The sequence below is a fragment of the Pan troglodytes genome, chromosome 13 (genome assembly GCF_028858775.2).
Source record: "Pan troglodytes isolate AG18354 chromosome 13, NHGRI_mPanTro3-v2.0_pri, whole genome shotgun sequence".
NCBI lineage: Eukaryota > Metazoa > Chordata > Mammalia > Primates > Hominidae > Pan > Pan troglodytes.
In genome coordinates this window covers 140,138,771-140,156,673 of record NC_072411.2, presented here as the reverse complement: position 1 = coordinate 140,156,673, position 17,903 = coordinate 140,138,771, and the positions used below count along the sequence as shown (strand labels likewise).

Here is a 17,903-nt window from a genome sequence, read left to right as displayed (position 1 = left end):
GGAGTGTTTTGCTGGTTTGACATTTGACAGCTTTGTCAGGGACCAATTTACATACAATAAAATAGACCCATTTTAAGTAAATGATTCAATAAATTGTAGTACATTTCGGAGCTATGGATCCATTACCACAATCCAGTACCTGCTGAGCTTTTAAAACTCCTAATGCCCCAGCCCTAACCTTGACCAATTATATCAAGAGTTTCAGGTAGAACTTAGGTCTCTGAATTTTTAAAATTCTCTCCCAGGGCTGGGCGCAGTGGCTCATGCCTATAATTCCAGCACTTTGGGAGGCTGAGAAGGGCAGATCGCATGAGCTCAGGAGTTTGAGACCAGCCTGGGCAACGTGGCGAAACCTTGTCTCTACAAAAGATACAAAAATTAGTCAGGCATGGTGGCATGCACCTGTACTCCCAGCTACTCAGGAGGCTGAAGTGGGAGGATCACTTGAGCCCAAGAGGCAGAGGTTACAGTGTGCTGAGATCGTGCCACTGCACTCCAGCCTAGATGACAGACTAAGGCCCTGTCTCAAAAAAAAAAAAAAAAAAAGAATTCAAATTCCAAGACGAGCATCAGGCTCACATTTGCATGTTCAGTGCAATTCACTCACAGAAGGAGGGCAGGCTGAGGGAGCTCCTGGACCCAGCCTACCAATGATCCCACCACAGTCACAGTCCCCGCAGGCTTCTGGTCCAAGAGATAGTGCAAGCAAGGACTACAATCCTGGGGCACAGGATTTCAATAAAGATGCTTGGCATTTTAGTTCCACCAGGGCAGAAAATAAGCCAGGCACGCTCCCACAGTGCTCCTCTCAGGGAGTTGTCACAAATGGTAAGAAGTTTTGCTGCACTTCCAACGAGGGCAAATTAGAATTCACTAACATCAACAGTTATCACCTTAGAGTCAAGGTGCAGTAAGACTATTAGCAAAGCTTGGCAGCCTCTGGGCAAAGCAGTGGCCCTTCTCTGTACACCCTCACCACCTGAAGAACGCCACCCACCTACAAGGTAATGAGAAATGAAGATACTTTTAAAACTGCTCAAGTCTTGCCCATTTCAAGATGTGACCCGGCATTTCTGGGAGGCACCTGGCTGACAGCTTGCACAATTCCGTGGCCGCATAACTTCCTTCTGATAGATTAGACTCTTTTCCTTTCTAACTAAAGATCAAACCACAGGACCCATTTGAAGCATGACTACACTGAAATATCAGATTGCAAAATCCACCTGATCACCACAGAGGCCCCCACACAGCACGTACTCACCTTCTCCTGCCCTGGCCCTAACACAGGGCTCCTGCTGGCTCCTTGCCGCCTGCTCCCTGACCCTGCATACCCTGTGGGCAGGGGCCATGTAATCTGCCCAAGCCCTATGAGCTCAGTACCTGGCACTGGGGCTGGGCACACATGGGGTGCTCAGGAAAAGGGGGACACATAAGCATACTTGCCTACAGGGTGGCAGTGCCCCTGCTATGAGTTTCCTCTTAGACCCAAGAATGTTTCTTTTCACATAGCTGGGAACTGAGGAGGCATTCCAAAGGCGCTGTGGACTGAATTTATGCCCTCCACCCCCAAATTCATATGTTGAAGCTCTAACCCCCAATGTGATGGTATTTGGAGGTAATTAGGTTTAGATCAGATCATGGAGGTGGAGGCCTCGTGATGGGATTCATGCTGTTATTTAAAAAAAACAAAAACAAAAAACAAAGAGGGACCAGAGCTCCCCTTCTCTCCTCCACGTGAAGACACAGCCAGGAAGAGGCCATCTGCAAGCCAGGAAGAGGGCTCTCATCAGGAACTTGAAGGTGGCCTTCCAGCCTCCAGAAGGGAAACACATGCCTATTGTTTAGGCCAAACCATCTATGGTCCTTTGTTACAGCAGCCCAAGCTGACAAAGACAAAAGGCTGGTCACACAGGCAGATGACTCTTGGCAAAAGCCAGCTCCAAGCTCCATCAGACAACACTAGGCAGAGCTGCCGAGCCCTTCAACCTAGGTAGAGACAGCTGCCACTTTCCAGGTGACCTGATTACTTCCTTAAACCTGAAGCACTGCCTCACAGATTTCTAGAACTAGAACTTTATGTCTTAGCTTCCCACTGCCTTTATGCATTAAAATCCTCAAATCCACCTTTTCTGCATGCCTCACATCTGGGAGACACTCGACTCACACACAGGGCCTCAGCCCCTCCAGAGAGAGCACCACCAGGGCTGAGGCCTCACACTACAGAGTGCAGGCCCACAGTGCTCATGGTCCCCTCCAGGCTCTGGAGGAGCAAGGCTGTAGCTCTGAAAAGCAGTCACAGCCCCTGTAGCAGAGCCTGGTATCACTAAGAATGGAGCCCACAGGTCTCCTACCACTTACTTTGAACACAAATGCAGATGATGTCAACTTGAGCCCTCATCTATGCTTCCGCAGGGTCCTCCCTGCCCAGTGGGCTATGTGGTACACCTGAGGGGCTGCCAAGTTTCCCGGGGCAGCTCCACTGGCATTTAACCCTCCAACAAAGCATCTAAAGGTCAGCCTGTGGCCAACTGCCTTACATCCTCCCCTTGGGCCACTGCTCTAGTTTTTAAAATATGTATTATAGCACAGAACCTCCCAGCTGCACACACTGCTAAATGCTGTGACTACCCTGACAATGTGGCATGCCACACCCTGAGCCCGCCCTGCTAGACTTCCGCGCCAGGACACGCTGGAGACAGTGGTTCCAGAAAATAGTAAATGCTTCTCTTTCTCCCCCAACACTGAAATGGGGACATGTGGCAGACCTCATATAGGAAGGTGAGGGGTCCCACCTGTGACTGGACTGCTCAGGCAGACACAGGCACCCTCACAGAGGGAGGCCCCTGCATCCTAGACACTGGGAAGCTCAGGCAGATGGGCAGCCAGACCCTCCCACTGCCCCAGCTCCCATCAGCCAAAACAAGAGAAGGTTAGAAACCACCTGGGACTCAGGGGCTGATTGGGACAACGGGTACGCACAGAATCAACCCCCTTTAGCTCCCCTAACTCCAGACTTGACCCTGAAATGGCTCAATTCCAAATCCCCACATTTAACAAAGACTGACACAGGCAAAGGGTCCTGTCAGACCTCCTGGAGACCCTTGAGGTCTTTGGGGGTCACTAACTGTATGCTGGCACTACAATGCATGTTGGGTGAACAAGTGAAAGAACAGGGAGACAGACAGGCATTGAGCTATTAGATGGAAACAGTGCCAAACTTCAGACAGATAAGAAAGCAATTAATTCTGCCCTGAGGGGTGTTTGGGGGGTAGGGAGCACCATAGACTCAGACCCTGATGGACTCAGTTACACAGAGGTTCACAGGGAATGCCAACAACAACACTGGCAATGGCCAGCCCTCCAGTCAGGCCTGGACCCAAGTCAGGGCCAGCTCAAATGCAGATCTGACTCTCTCTCCTCAGTGACCCCAGCTTCTGGAGTCAGGAGAGACAGCAGCCCAAAACACTCAACATTCTACACCCTCCAGGCAATGCAGCTACAAGCATCACTCCAGCTCCAGCCCAGAGGGTGCCCTCAGAACTGGACTGAGGATGCTGAGGAAATGTGGGTGTGGCTGAGGGGGGAGCCCTTGCGGCCATCTGGAGGCCTCCCCATGGCCAGCCACTCCAAAGCAGGCCACGTGTTTCCAGAGACCTGGAATCGAGCCAGGAGAGCTGACTCTGGCCTCCCATCACTGTTCAGAACTGGGCTCACTCTTCCAAGAAAAAGAAGGGGCCTCTGTTGTGCAGATACCACTGGTCCTTCCTCGCACCCCTCCCCAGGGACAAGCTCCTGCCTCCTATAAGCTCAGCCCTACTGCCATCTGCACCACATCAGAGCCCACATCACAGGTGAGCAAGGCAATGAGCCAGGCGCTGTGATGCAGCAGCACCCAGATCCCCTCAGTGAGGGCTGTGGGCAGGCAGCCTTCAGCAATCAGCCCTTTCAGGGATTTGGTGGCTGCACAGACCTGCACTCCACACACTTGTCCCAGGCAACCCTCATCTAACGAATGACAGTTGCAGAGCAGGAAAACCTGACTATCTCACCAGACTGGGGACAGCTCTGAAGGGCTGTGCTTGTGCTTGCGCTTGCTCTTGCTCCAAAGCAGAGGCTGGCGTGGGGCCTTCCTTGCTGCTTGAGTCTCCCTCTGCCTGCTGTTGCTTCCCTTGCCTACCCCACAGGTGTTGTCCCAAAGGTACCCCTTAGTAAGGATCCTGCATGACAAACTCCCTACCGCCTCTTCAGGAAACCCAGCCTATGGCATAAAGTCCCAGACATATTGATACAATTTTCTACCACCTATGGATGCTTGTGAATAACACCCTTACACAAGCCACAGTACCAGATGACAGTTCTGACTATAGTAATCTTTCTGAACTCCAACACTCTACTTTTCTCAAAGTCCCAAAAGGGAGTTTGGATTTCACCTGGAAAGGATTCTCACTTTATCACCCCTCAAAGTGCCTTGCCATGCCCTCCAACAGCCACAGCAGCCTCCACAGCACCACTTCCGCCATAACTCCCCAGAGGATAGAAGGCCAGACTGCCACCAGGGTCAACAAGCCACCCACAAAGCAAGCTAAACAAAGGAGCACTCTAGGGGCGGACCCCACAAGCATGAACCATCAGGCACTCTTGTTGCACTTTGTGTGTACAGCCACCTCTCTCAGATCAGGCCCACCCTTCTCTTTACCCTCACCTCACAAACTCCACCACAAGCCCAAACTACTCACCACTCAGCCTGGCCTGCAGCCCCTGAGGTGGGTGGAAGGAAAGGCCATGAGAGGGGAGGTTACACTGAGTTCTACTGCCATTTATCGCCAGTGCTTTGGACTCTGAAACTTAATCGCTACCAGTGCCTGGGGAGGATGGAAATGGTAGCCTCAAGCGTTGGCTCTGCACCTCTCCTTGTGAGACCCTTCTCCTTGTGAGACCCTTCTCCTTGTGAGACGCTTCTTGTTCTTGATGGGTTGCACAAGGTCAGAGAACCTCAGCTGGGCCCTGTCAACCCAGCCAAAGATATTTCCTTCCTTGGAGCTGGAGGGGCGCCCAGGTTGGTAGGTCTTAGTGGGCTCTGTCAGGCCCTGGAGCCAGCAGAGAGCTCCAGGGTGAGTTCCTGAGCAGGGCAGGAGACATGGAGACGCAGAGCCTTCTTGAACTCTCTTTTCTGTGGATTTGCACTTCTATTCTGCTACTTTGGTTTCTGCTTGTCGCATCTGCCCCCCCAGAGCCTGTCCTACCCCAGTATGTGGGTCTGGCTGTCTTGCTGCAATAAACCCGGAAACTGGGCAAGTTTCTTAACCTGAGTCTCAGCAGTTTATGGGTAAAATGAAGGATCAATCTGGCAAGGCTTTGAAAAGTCAAACAAGAATTACCCCATTAAGTGCCTACTATGGCTCCAATGGGGCCAAAATTCATGTTGAAGCTTAATCCCCACTGCGGTAGTATTAAGAGGTGGGGCCTCTAGGGAAGTGATTGTCATCAGGGCTCTGCCGCATAAATGGATTAGGGCCTTATAAAAGAGCAGGAGGAAACTAGCTTAGGCCCTTTTTGCCCTTCCATCTCTTCTGCCATGTGAAGACACAGCAACAAGGTGCTATCTTTGAAGCAGAGAACTACCTGTACTAGATACCAATCCTACTAGGATCCTGGACTTCCCAGCCTCCAAAACTCTATTGTTTATAAATTACCCAATCTGTGGCATTTTGTTACAGCAGCACAAATGAACTAAGAAGGTGCCCAACAGAGGGCCTGGCCCTAAGTGCTCAGTATACAAAAGCTCCTATTAGCTACTATTAACCATGACAATGATTGGGTAAAGAAGATGGGACAGTCTGTTTGTCAGCTTCTACCCACTCCTCCTCAGCTGACATCCAGGCCCTCCTTGCTGCAACTCCTCAGGCACTGAAGCACTCACTGTCTACTCCAAGTACAGCAACAACACACCATTTTCCTGGCTTGTGCTGCAGATGGAGCCCAGAATCTGAGAAGACACTCAAGTCCTATCAGACACACCCAAGTAAGGTGCTCCAGCTCTTGCCCCGCCCTCTGGGCCTCTTAGGGTAAAGCCTCCAGCACAACAGACGCTGAATACAATCTACTGTTCTCCCAGGCTTAGTAGGTAAGGCCAAAATGTGAAATACCATTCTCACTCCACTTTCAACCAATCATCAGGCTGGATAATCCAAAACTAAGTCCAAACTCAGGGGCAGAAGGAGAGTAAGAAAAAGAGTACAGGCCAGGCACAGTGGCTCATGCCTGTTAGTCCAGCACTTTGGGAGGTCAAGGCAGGCAATCACTTGAGGTCAGGAGTTTGAGACCAGCCTGGCCAACATGTTGAAACCCCGTCTCTACTAAAAATACAAAAATTGGCTGGGCGTGGTGGTGTGTGCCTGTAATTCCAGCTAATCAGGAGGCTGAGGCATGAGAATCGCTTGAACCCAGGAGGTGAAGGTTGCAGTGGGCCGAGATCGTGCCACTGCATTCTGTCTTAAAAAAGAAAAAGAAGACACTGTTAAGTCCCCACAAACCCAGTGCCCTCACAGTTCCCATTCCTTCCCCAGTTTAACAGTGATTTGTGTCTGGGAAGGCCAAGCACAGCACATTTACATACACCAGCTCTTCTGCTGTTAGATTCTTCAGGACACGTAAATGCCCGCAATCTCCATGTTGTCAACCTAATACAACATGAAAACAGGGAGTTCGAATACACTAATCAACCCTTTGCTTTCTAGCTGCTCTACACGTAAGAAATGTAAACACTTGACGGGTGCAGTGGCTCACACCTGTAATCCCAACACTTTGGGAAGGCCGAGGTGCGTGGATCACTTGAGCCCAGGAGTTCAAGACTAGCCTGGGCAACATAATGAAACCCCATCTCTACAAAAAAATAAAAAATAAAAAGACTAGCTAAGCATGGTAGCGCACGCTTGTAGTCCCAACTACTCAGGAGGCTGAGGTGACAGGATCACCTGAGCCCAGAAGGCTGAAGCTGCAGTGAGCCATGATTACGCCACTGCACTCCAGGCTGGTGATAGAGTTAAGAGTCTGTCTCAAAAAAAAAAAAAAATTTAAAGAAATGTAAACACTTGTGATAAAGTAAGGCCAGGCACAGTGGCTCACGTCTGTAATCCCAGCACTTTGGGAGGCAGAGGCGGGTGGCTCACCTGAGGTCAGGAGTTCAAGACTAGCCTGGCTAACATGGTGAAACCCTGTCTCCATTTATGGCCGGGCACAGTGGCTCACACTTGCAATCCTAGCACTTTGGGAGGCCGAGGCGGGTGGATTATCTGAGGTCAGGAGTTCAAGACTAGCCTGGCTAACATGGTGAAACCTCGTCTCTATTAAGAATACAAAAATGGCTGGGCACGGTGGCTCATGCTTGTAATCCTAGCACTTTGGGAGGCCGAGGCGGGCGGATCACCTGAGGTCAGGAGTTTGAGACCAGCCTGGCCAACATGGCGAAACCCCATCTCTACTAAAAATACAAAAAATTAGCTGGGCGTGGTGGCAGGCGCCTGTAATCCCAGCTACTACGGAGGCTGAGGCAGGAGAATCACTTGAACCCTGGGGGCAGAGGTTGCAGTTAGCCAAGATTGCACCACTGCACTCCAGCCTGGGTGACAGAGCGAGACTCCATCTCAAAAAAAACAAAAACAAAAACAAAACCCAAAAATTTGGCCAGGCGTAGTGGCTCACGCCTGTAATCCCAGCACTTTGGGAGGCCAAAGCGAGCAAATCACCTGAGGTGGGGAGTTCAAGACCAGCCTGATCAACATGGAGAAACCCCATCTCTACTAAGAATATAAAATTAGCCAGGTGTAGTAGCGCATGCCTGTAATCCCAGCTACTCGAGAGTCTGAGGCAGGAAAATTGCTTGGTACTCGAGAGGCTGAGGCAGGAGAATTGCTTGAACCCGGGAGGCGGAGGTTGTGATGAGCCAAGATCACACCACTGCACTCTAGCCTGGACAACAAGAGCGAAATTCGATCTCAAAAAAAAAAAAAAATCAGCTGGGCGTGGTGGCGGGTGCCCGTAATCTCCGCTACTCAGGAGGCTGAGGCAGGAGAATTGCTTGAACCCGGGAGGTGGAGGTTGCAGTGAGCCAAGATTGTGCCACCGCACTCCAGCCTGGGCGAGAGTGAGACTCTGTCTCAAAAAAATAAATAAATAAAATACAAAGTTAACTTTATTATAATTAAGCAAATTATAATCTCCTTAAAGGTTGCAACTGTTTCTTCATCTTTTATAGGTCTTATGACCCCCAAGAAACTGACTTCAAAGCACTTGAAAATTTTAAGAGTTTGCTAAATGAATAAATGCAAAATTTATGCTCAAACATACAAATGAATGCATATCTGCATGCACGCATACTCTCATACATTTTACCAACCCTTCTCCAAGGATAAAGTTTCTCCTCACCAACATGGATAGCAGAAGTCATGAAAACTCTAGAACACTATATGTTATTAATTCCGTGAAGAGAACTAATTTTTCACAAGATTCGCTGTAGGCTTTGACCTGAATAAAACAGGAAAATATGCTAAGAGATTACAAAATTTGACTCCTTCCCCTTTACAGAGCAGAAACTATGGTGCTGAGAATCAGAAAGAAAGGAAGATAATGGCAGCTCTGAAACCAGTCTTAGGCTTTGCTGACTCTCAGCACCTTATTCTTTCTGCTAGCATTTTGGCAGACGTGACAAAGAACATCCCAAGTGTATAAGACACACTGCAGTTTCTAATACCATCTCCTTGCAACAGTGTGCTCATATCACCTGCGTGGTACAATGTCCTTCACTATAAGAGATAAGCAATTATATTTTAAAATCTTTTAAACAGGTATTTCTATTCAGCAGTAGGTTGCTTTATATCCCCAAAGACTCTCCAGTCAAACTTCCTTTTGTTATAGGATATAAAAACAGTTCACACGAATGATTACCTTTAACAAGCAATTTGTCTCTCACAGAAACCCTCCGAGTCGAGTCGGACGCTGTGGCTGCCGTCCGGGACCCTTTGAGACCATCGTCACGCTTCAGTTTACTTGCTAGCGTTAGCATTACTGCTGCCTTTACCCTGAAAGACAGCAATGAAAGCAGGGTTAAGGACCAGGTCTCCAGAGACTAATTAGACACTGAGAAAAATGTATAGGTGCTTTTGTATTTTGATTTTTTCCCACAATTTAGTTATGGAAAAAATTTGTACACATTAATAAGATTGGATTCCTTCATAATACATTTGAGAAGCTCTATGCCATCCTCTATAAGCCTAACTTTTAAAATTATGAATTAACATTTTTTAAAAAAGAGAGTCATGGCTGGGCACGGTGGCTCACAACTATAATCCCAGCACTTTGGGAGGCCAAGGTAGGAGGATTGCTTGAGCCTAAGAGCTCAAGACCAGGCTGGGCAACATGGCAAAACCCTGTCTCTACAAAAAATACAAAAAAATTAGCCAGGAGTGGTGGTGTGTGCCTGTAGTCTCAGCTACTCGGGAAGCTGAGGTAGGAGGATCCCTTGAGCCTGGGAGATTGGGGATACCGTGAGCCGTGATTGTGCCACTGCACTCCAGCCTGTGTGACACAGCAAGACCCTGTCTCAAAAAAAAAAAAAAAATTTAAAATTAAAAAGAGTCATGCATTTCACACTCACTGGGTGCCAGGCCCTGGGATGCGGTTGTGACAAAGCTCCCGTGGAACACAAGGTCTAGGGTGGCCTCCACAGTTTCTCAACCAGCATGCCCTCACCAATGGGTTCCACATGAGTCCATTACTGCCCACTGGTAAGTCGGCCCTTCCCTGCTGCAGGGGATCATGCACACACATGGTACGGTCCCAGGTTCCGGCCCATCACCAACTGAAGCAGCACAGCCTCTGGTGGAAGAGGAGCACCACTCTTTGCTCTCCTTCCTCTTTTAATAAAGGTGTGGATAGAGCCTTAATAAGCATCTTCTCATTTATTCATGCTGTGTTGCATTTACTTACATTTGTGTTTTATTTATATTTTTTGGCAATTTCAACATCAAGACTAAATTAAAATTAATGTCCCAAAGTAGATTATGTTCATTGGTGGCTTCCACCCCATCTGTGTTGCAGGTTCCCCTGCTGCAAGCTCACTGGTAGGGACAACAAAGACCAAACACAGGTGATGCCCCTTGCTATCTGGGAGACGGTTGAAGAAATGCCACAATTTGTTTAAGATTTTATTTTTTAATGGCAGTTTTAAGTATACAGTAAAATTAACAGGAAGGTACAGAGATTTCCCATACGCCCCCTGCCCCAACACATGCACATCCTTCCCCTATTACCAACATCTCCCACCAGAGGCTACACTTGTTACAATTAATGAACCCACATTAACACATTATAACTCAAAGTCCACAGCTTACATTATGATCCCACTAATTATAACAAAGTAACTATCCTCTAGACTCTGCCTTCTGTTTCTAACATAAACTGACATTAATCGTCCTCCTTGCCATGGTCAGAGAGGGTCACTGGAACTTCTTTTAACTGAGGACAAATATTTGTCACCAGGGCCAGGTGCCGTGGCTCATGCCTGTAATCCCAACACTTTAGGGGAACGAGACAGGTGGATTATGAGGCCAGGAGACCGAGACCACCCTGGCCAACATGGTGAAACCCCGTTTCTACTAAAATACAAAAAAATTAGCCGGGCGTGGTGGCCCACACCTGTAGTCCCAGCTACTTGGGAGGCTGAGGCAGGAGAATCACTTGAACCCGGGAGGCAGAGGTTGCAGTGAGCTAAGATTGCACCACTGCACTCCAGCCTGGCAACAGAGTGAGACTCAAAAAAATAAAATAAAATAAAATAAAATAAAATAAATTGTCACCAGTTCAATATTTCCATAATTTCCTTTGTTGCTTTCATATCATTTTATTTCAATACCACTCTGATCGTTTCAACAGAAAATGATCTAAAAATTCCATGTGAAAAGCTTGACCTAAGCACAGAAATTTTAGGTTGAGGCTAAGATCCTGAAAGTCAAATAAGAATACTCCGTTCCTCATTGGCATCTGAAACCATTTTTCACCCAGGTCTCTTACACAGTTTCTCACACCATCTTCTGCATATCCCCTAAATGCTGTCAGATTTTATTTTCTATTGTTTGTACCATGAAAACAGTACAGGCCAGGCATGGTGGCTCATGCCTGTAATCCCAGCACTTCGGTAGGCCGAGGCAGGTGGGTCACCTGAGGTCAGGAGTTCTAGACCAGCCTGCCCAACATGGCAAAACCCCATCTCCACTAAAAATACCAAAAAAAATTAGCTCGGCGTGGTGGCGGGTGCCTGTAAATCCCAGCTACTCAGGAGGCTGAGGCAGAAGAATAGGTTGAACCCGGGAGGTGGAGGTTGCAGTGATCGTGCCATTGCACTCTAGCCTGGGCAACAAGAGTGAAACCGCATCTCAAAAAATAAAAAAATTTAAAGAATTTTTTCAAAACGAAAACAATACATAGAATACAATCTTCTGAACTGCATAGTCTTTTCCACTAGAGGACACGGACATACACATACCCTAAACCCCTTAAGAAGCACTGGTCTAAAGGTTTCAAAGACAGCTCTGCACTTTCACGGTCATAAGCTCTTAGAATTGCAAAGTTGGAATGGACTTCTCCCACTCCCATTCCATTTTAACATGTGGACCCCAGGACAACAGAGGCCCAGAAGGTAGGCTGCCCAAAGCCACTCAGCTGCTAGAAGCTGTCACCACAGACACACTAGTTTCCCTCTTGTGGATGACAAAAATGTTTTTTGTTTGTTTTTTGAGACAGGTCTTGCTCTGTAGCCCAGGCTGGAGTGCAGTGGCGTGACTTGAGCTCAGTGCAGGCTCAAACTCCCAGGTTCAAGAGATCCTCCCACCTCAGCACCCTCCACCTAAAGCAGCTGGGACTACAGGCAGGCACCATCATGCCCAGCTAATTTTAATTTTTTGTGTAGAGACAGGGTTTCACCATGTTACCCGGGCTGGTCTTGAATTCCTGAGCTGAAGCAATCCACCTGCCTCAGCCTCCCAAAGTGCTGGGACTACAGACGTGAGCCACCATGCCGGGCAGGAAATGTTTTTATCTCGAGTGTGGTCATGGTTTCAGACTGATCAATTACACAATTTAAATATGGGCAATTTAGGGTATTTCAATTACGCCTCAATAAAGTTGACAAAAATGTGAAAATAAACCAACATTAGTGTCTTCATTGTTACGCTACTGTGCCATCTCCTCAGGTGGCCCTCCATAAGAGCACATCTTCACAGCTTCGCCCAGAGCAAAGCAGCTGCGTTCAGCTGATGAAGTTACTTCACAGGCAAATAGTCACAAACACCTGTACGGGCTTTAGCTACCACAGACAGCAGCACCATCTAGAGCCAAGCTCTCCTGCTTCAGCCCCTACCTGGAATGATCTTGTCAAAAATCCCTCACAAGGATTCCTTGTTGGAACAGTGTCTCCCTTCCCAGCCAAGTCTGCTGCCCCGTGTGCAGACTCGAGCACATCAGTCCTGCCACATCGTCAGAGTCACCCAATAATGGACCAAGACGTGCATCCATCCATCACCTGGGGGTCAGCTGGACGCACCAGATGCCCTACACAAGGACTACCAGGTCTCTGGCTGACCTTGGGAATGCAAATGAAGCAAAGAGTGAAAAATAAAAGCACAACATGCTTGAACATGAGTTCAGCAGGCAGTAACCTAGGAAAGTCAGAATGAAGAGTCCCACAGAACAGCAAGCACCAGGGCCACACGCAGCTCCCCGAGAACCTGCACTGAAGGAGGCTCAGGGAAGCCTGGGGAGAGAGATCCTTCATGCACTCTAAGGCCAACCACCAAGAAACTCTTCTGCACCACTACAGCCCGCAGGCTACGCTTAACGCTTTTATACCCCCAATCACGCCACGATGAAGTCTTCTCTGTGGGCAGAAGATGCTCCAATATTCAATTCCACTGGAAGAGTCAGATTGCTGGTTTACTATCTTCAAGTCTGTGACTTGCAAGATATAAAAGAATGTAACACTGGTGCTTTGTTTTCCATAGAAAGTAATAAAAAATGTACTTCCCTAACATTCTAAGAAATCTAATATAGTGACCATCTATTTTTCTATCGTGTGTATCATTTTCACACGCCACTTTAAGGATAAATCCAAGGCCTAATTTGGGAATGTTGCCATAGCTGTAAAATTAAATTTAAACCAAAGGATTCTATCAAAAAGTAAGTCTTCAAACTGTCAAGAGGCTAGCTGAATACCTGCAGTTGCTTCAGAATTCTTTTCCTTCTTCAATATGCTTCAACTCTTGAAGATCTGGTTTAAAACAAAACTTCCTCTTTCCTGCAAATTACGCTCTAAGGCAGCATTTCGGTAACAGATCAGCTGTTGTGAACAGCATTCTCAGTTTCTAAATTCCACAAGTTGTAATTGGCCCAGTTAGGTTCCTCCTCTGGGTGGGACCTGCTTTCAGACAGCCCGGAGAAGAGCATCTGGTGTGCAACTTACTAGTGCCATCAAGTGATATTTACTCAGCATCCCTGCAAGCAATGGCAAAACCAGGCCATGTCACTTGTGCAGGGACACCAGGGGCCAGTCAGCTCAAGGTGAGGGGGCTACTTATTTACAATTCCTTCCGAATGGAGACGTCTCAATCCAAGCATAAAGGATGGGACTGCGGGTCACTAGGGGACACTCAACTTCCCCAGCCAAAGGGGCCCCGATCAGGACACAACAAAGTCCACATCCCATTCTTCTACAGAATGCCAGTGCCCAGGAACCTCCCGCTCGGCACAGGAGTACGCTGGTTGACCGACCATCTTTGGAGCCCAGCCCCTTTTACGTTCAGCAGTAAACCTGCCCCTTCCTGCACTGCCTACTACCTGAAAGGCAGGTATGTCCAGGTGGGGGGGTCCTCAAGCCCCACAGCACTAAGCTTGGTGTGATTCTGTCTCTCAATCTCTCTCTCTCCCACCTCTATGCTCCCCCTTGCCTTCATCTCACTCCTCAGCCAGGATTCCTCTGCACCAGGCAGGCCAGTTTCCTCTTTGTTCCTTCACAACACCCTGTTCATTTCCAGAAGCTTCTATTCAGTCAGATACCCAGGTCTAGAATGCCCTCCTTCCCTTCACAAACGAATCCTACCCCTTCCTTAAGGGGAAGATTCCTACCTACATCCCAACATCTCCTCCTCCAAGCAGCTTTCTCTGGCTATTCCAACCCATCCTGCCCCCACTTCCAGGCGGTCGGGAATGCAGAGTGGGGGGGCCCAATTCTCTCCTGTGACAGATGAGGAAACTGAGCCCAGGGAGGGGAAGGCCACACCCAAGATGACACACCAGCAGAACTAGGTCTGGAACCAAGGCTCTGCTGCACTAATTGTTCCAAGATGCCCTTCCTTCCTCGTCTCCTTTGCTGTGGTAAAAATTTTCCAAACTAGCCCGGCCGCCCCCAATTGTAGGTAAGCGTCCATACTTACTCTTCCCGCTGCAGGTACGAGGACCCGGCGCGAGTTGTCACTCCCCTCACCTCCCCCGCTCCTCACGGCCTAGCGCGACTCCTGCCCCGATCGGGAGTCCAGTCCCGCTTTCTGCGGCCACGTCGGGCCGGTGACCTTGGCCAGGCGCTGGACGCCCCGCTTCCTCCGTACAAGGCAGGCAGCCGATCCCGCGAGTGGGGCGTGAGCGCGGCCAGGTCTGTGCCACGCTCGGCCCAGGGCCTGGTTCACACCAGGTGCTCGGCGCGGGCCGTCCCCCGCCGCCGCCGCCGCCGCGGTCACTCACTGCCGGGCGAGGCCAGCGCCCCGGCCGCCGACGCCGCCTCCGACCCCCGGCTCGCGGCCCGCGGCCCGCGGCCCCTTCCCATTCACGCCGCTCGGCCTCGCGTCCGGGTGCCCGCGCCCGCCCGGCCCCCGGCGTGAGGAACCCGGCGGGCCTGAGGCGGCCCCGCCACCGCCCGCGCCCTCCGCCCGGCCCGCAGGCCAGCCCGTGCACCGGCGGCCGCACCTCGCCCCGCCGCAGAGCCGCACGGTCGCTCCTCACCTGGGCTCCCCGAGACAGGCGAGGCGGGCCCGGCGCCCAACACCATGCCCGGCCCGGGCGGCTGCTGCGAGACGCGGCCCCTCACAGCCGCACCGGCTCCCGGCGGCGGGACCGGAAGTGGCGGGGCGGGGACTCGGCCGCTCTCGCCCGCGGCAGCCGAGACAGCAGCGGGCGCTTTAAAAAAAAAATTCAAAGTCGCGAAAAACTTTATTTGGAACCAGACACGCGAACAGCGGCGTGCGCCGGTCGGGACTGGGCTGGGCGACGGGCCTCTCGGACCTCGCTCATTGGCAGAGGGCGCGGCCAGGGGGCGGGCACGGATTTCTCAACCGCCGCTGATTGGCGAGTAGCGTTAGGGGCGGGGATTCCGAGTTGGCTCTGGAGCCCGAGCGCCGGAGGGCTGGGGGTTTTGCACCTGGTTCCAACCCGGGTTCACTTCGTGGTCTGCAGGGTTTAGGGGCACGGAGGAGCCCGGGCTATCCTTCCCTGAAGGAGCGGCCTCCGTGGCTGGAGCTCCCGCTGTCCAGCGCCGCACCTGGAGTGCAAAGGACTGGACAGGCCCCCGCAGCCTGCAGTGCAGAGGACTGGACCGGCCCCCGCAGCCTGCAGTGCAGGCGGTGAGGGAGACCGGGCGGTCAGACGCGCAAGCCACGACCGACCCCAAACCGTGTGCTGCGCCCACAGGCCCCACTGTTCTTGTCATGTCCCTTTTATTCCCTCTTTTCTCTCTTAAATGTGTTTAAAGTACCTTAAAAATCCATTTCAACTTGTCCTCTTTTGGGCGCCCAGATTCATCCCGCGCCCATTAGCGTCCTGTGTGATTGACGAGGGGCCGTCCTGGGCGTCAGGCAGGCCCCTGGAGGAGTGGGCCATTAGAAAGATGAGGTTCAGCATGGAAACGGTCAGAAAGAGACAAGGAGTTAGACTTTCATTTCGAAAAACCCCACTGAGAGGTTTCTAACAGTGGAGTGACTATCTGGTTTTCTTCCTAAAGGAGGCTGGCGGGCCCGGTGGCTCACGCCTGTAATCCTAGCACTTTGGGAGGCCAAAGTGGGAGGATCCCTTGAGCCCAAGAGTTTAAGACTAGCCTCCTGATGGTGGCAAGACCCCATCGCTACAAAAAAAGAAAAAAAAAAATTAGCCACGTGGTGGCGCGCGCCTGTAGTCCCAGCTACTCAGGAGGCTGAGATGGGAGGATCACCTGAGCCCAGGATGTTGAGGCTGCAGTGAGCCGTGATCGCACCACTGCACTCCAGCTTGGGTGACAGGGCAGACCCTGTCCCCATAATAATAATAAAGCCTTTGGCTCTAAGTGAGTCGGTGGGAAGGGAGTCAGGAAAACTGGTCAAGAACACAACTCAGCCGGGCGCAGTGGCTCAGGCCTGTAATCCCAGCACTTTGGGAGGCCGAGGCAGACAGATCACCTGAGGTCAGGAGTTCAAGACCAGCCTGGCCAACATGGCAAAACCCCATCTCTACTAAAAATACAAAAAAGCCGAGCGTGGTGGTGCGCCCCTGTAATCCCAGCTATTTGGAACGCTGAGGCAGGAGAATTGCTTGAACCCAGGAGGCGGAGGTTGCAGTGAGCTGACACTGCACTCCAGTCTGGGAGACACAGCAAGACTGTTTCCAGAAAAAAAAGAAAAAAGAAAGAACACAACTCGTGTTATTTCTTGTGTTTGGGACCATGTCTCTCCCTTTTTTGCCCGGCTACCTCTCAAGTTTTCCTAAGCTAAGACACCACCTTCTCAGAGGCCTCAAAGCCTGGGGGTGGGGTGGGGCAGTGCAAGTGCCCTCTGTGTCTTCCTTGGAGCCCTGCACTTCCCTCTTCCTTATTGTCATGGCCTGTTTCCCTGACTAAGCTCAGCTCCTCAGCCCTCCTTTTCCTTCTTCCTCCAGCCTCGCCTCCTGCCACCCCCTTTCCCATCCTGGAACATGCAGGTGATTAAAACACATCTGCTGGATAGAGATTGCATGCGCTGGCGGCATGAGTCCTGGTGAGAGGAGATAAGGGCTTGAAGATTGCAGTGTGTGAAGGTGCAGCCGGAATGGCGTGAGCACTTGTCTTACTCATAAGCATCACTGTCTGCAGAATGGATTGCACCACACATTGGCCCACGTAGGCCCAAATTCCACCGCCGTGGATGAATGAAGTCATTTCTAGCTCCATTTCATGAGGCTGCCTAGTTCTTTCACTAAGACTTATTTAGGACTTCCTAGTTTATTAACTCAATTAATCCAAACAATAACCCCATGAAACAGGTATTATCCCCATTTTATAGATGAGGAAACTGACACAGAAGTTAAGTAGTCTGTTGGCAAAAAAGGTCAAACTGTAAAATATTTGAAGAGATTTTATTCAGAGCCAAATATGAGTGACGAAGGCCTGAGTCACAGCCTCAAGAGGTCCTGAGAACATGTGCCAAGGTGGTTGGATTACAGCTCGATTTTTATAAATTTTAGGGGTGTCAGAGGCGTTTGAACCAGAGCAACTCCATCTTAAGGCTAAGACCTACTGGGCTACATTCCCAGGAGGTTAGGCATTCTAAGTCACAGGATGACATAGAAGGTTGGCACAGGTACAGGTCACAAAGAGCTTGCCGTTAAAAGGATGCCATTAAGAAGCCGGCCAAAACCAAGAAAGCGACGAAAGTGTTCTCTGCTCATCCTCACTGCTCATTACGCACTAGTTATAATGTATCTGTTGCTAAAAGACACTCTCACCAGTGCCATGACAGTTTACAAATGTCATGGCAAAGACAGCAAGTTATCCTATGTGATCTAAAAATGGGAGGACCCCTCAGTTCCAGGAATTGCCCAGCCCTTTCCTGGAAAACTCACGAATAATCAACCCCTTGTTT

At 50.2% G+C, this 17,903-nt stretch overlaps 1 protein-coding gene across 8 annotated transcripts in view; it reads right to left on the bottom strand.

Annotated features, from left to right (window-relative positions):
- UBE2F (ubiquitin conjugating enzyme E2 F (putative)) overlaps window positions 1-15,331 on the bottom strand; it is a 75,643-nt gene extending 60,312 nt beyond the window's left edge. For 2 of the 8 annotated variants that reach the window (XM_063790956.1, XM_016950814.3), the window contains exons 1-2: window positions 15,043-15,171; window positions 8,944-9,077 (exon numbers count right to left, since the gene is read on the bottom strand). In XM_063790956.1, coding sequence (XP_063647026.1) covers window positions 8,944-9,061 — 118 coding nt within the window. In that variant the 5' untranslated portion in view covers window positions 9,062-9,077; window positions 15,043-15,171. Of the gene's footprint in view, window positions 1-8,943; window positions 9,078-13,263; window positions 13,543-14,480; window positions 14,811-15,042 lie in introns of those variants that run through there. The other 6 variants (XM_516184.6, XM_016950813.3, XM_016950812.4 and 3 more) reach the window with 6 other exon arrangements.
- Window positions 15,332-17,903: the final 2,572 nt, after the last annotated feature.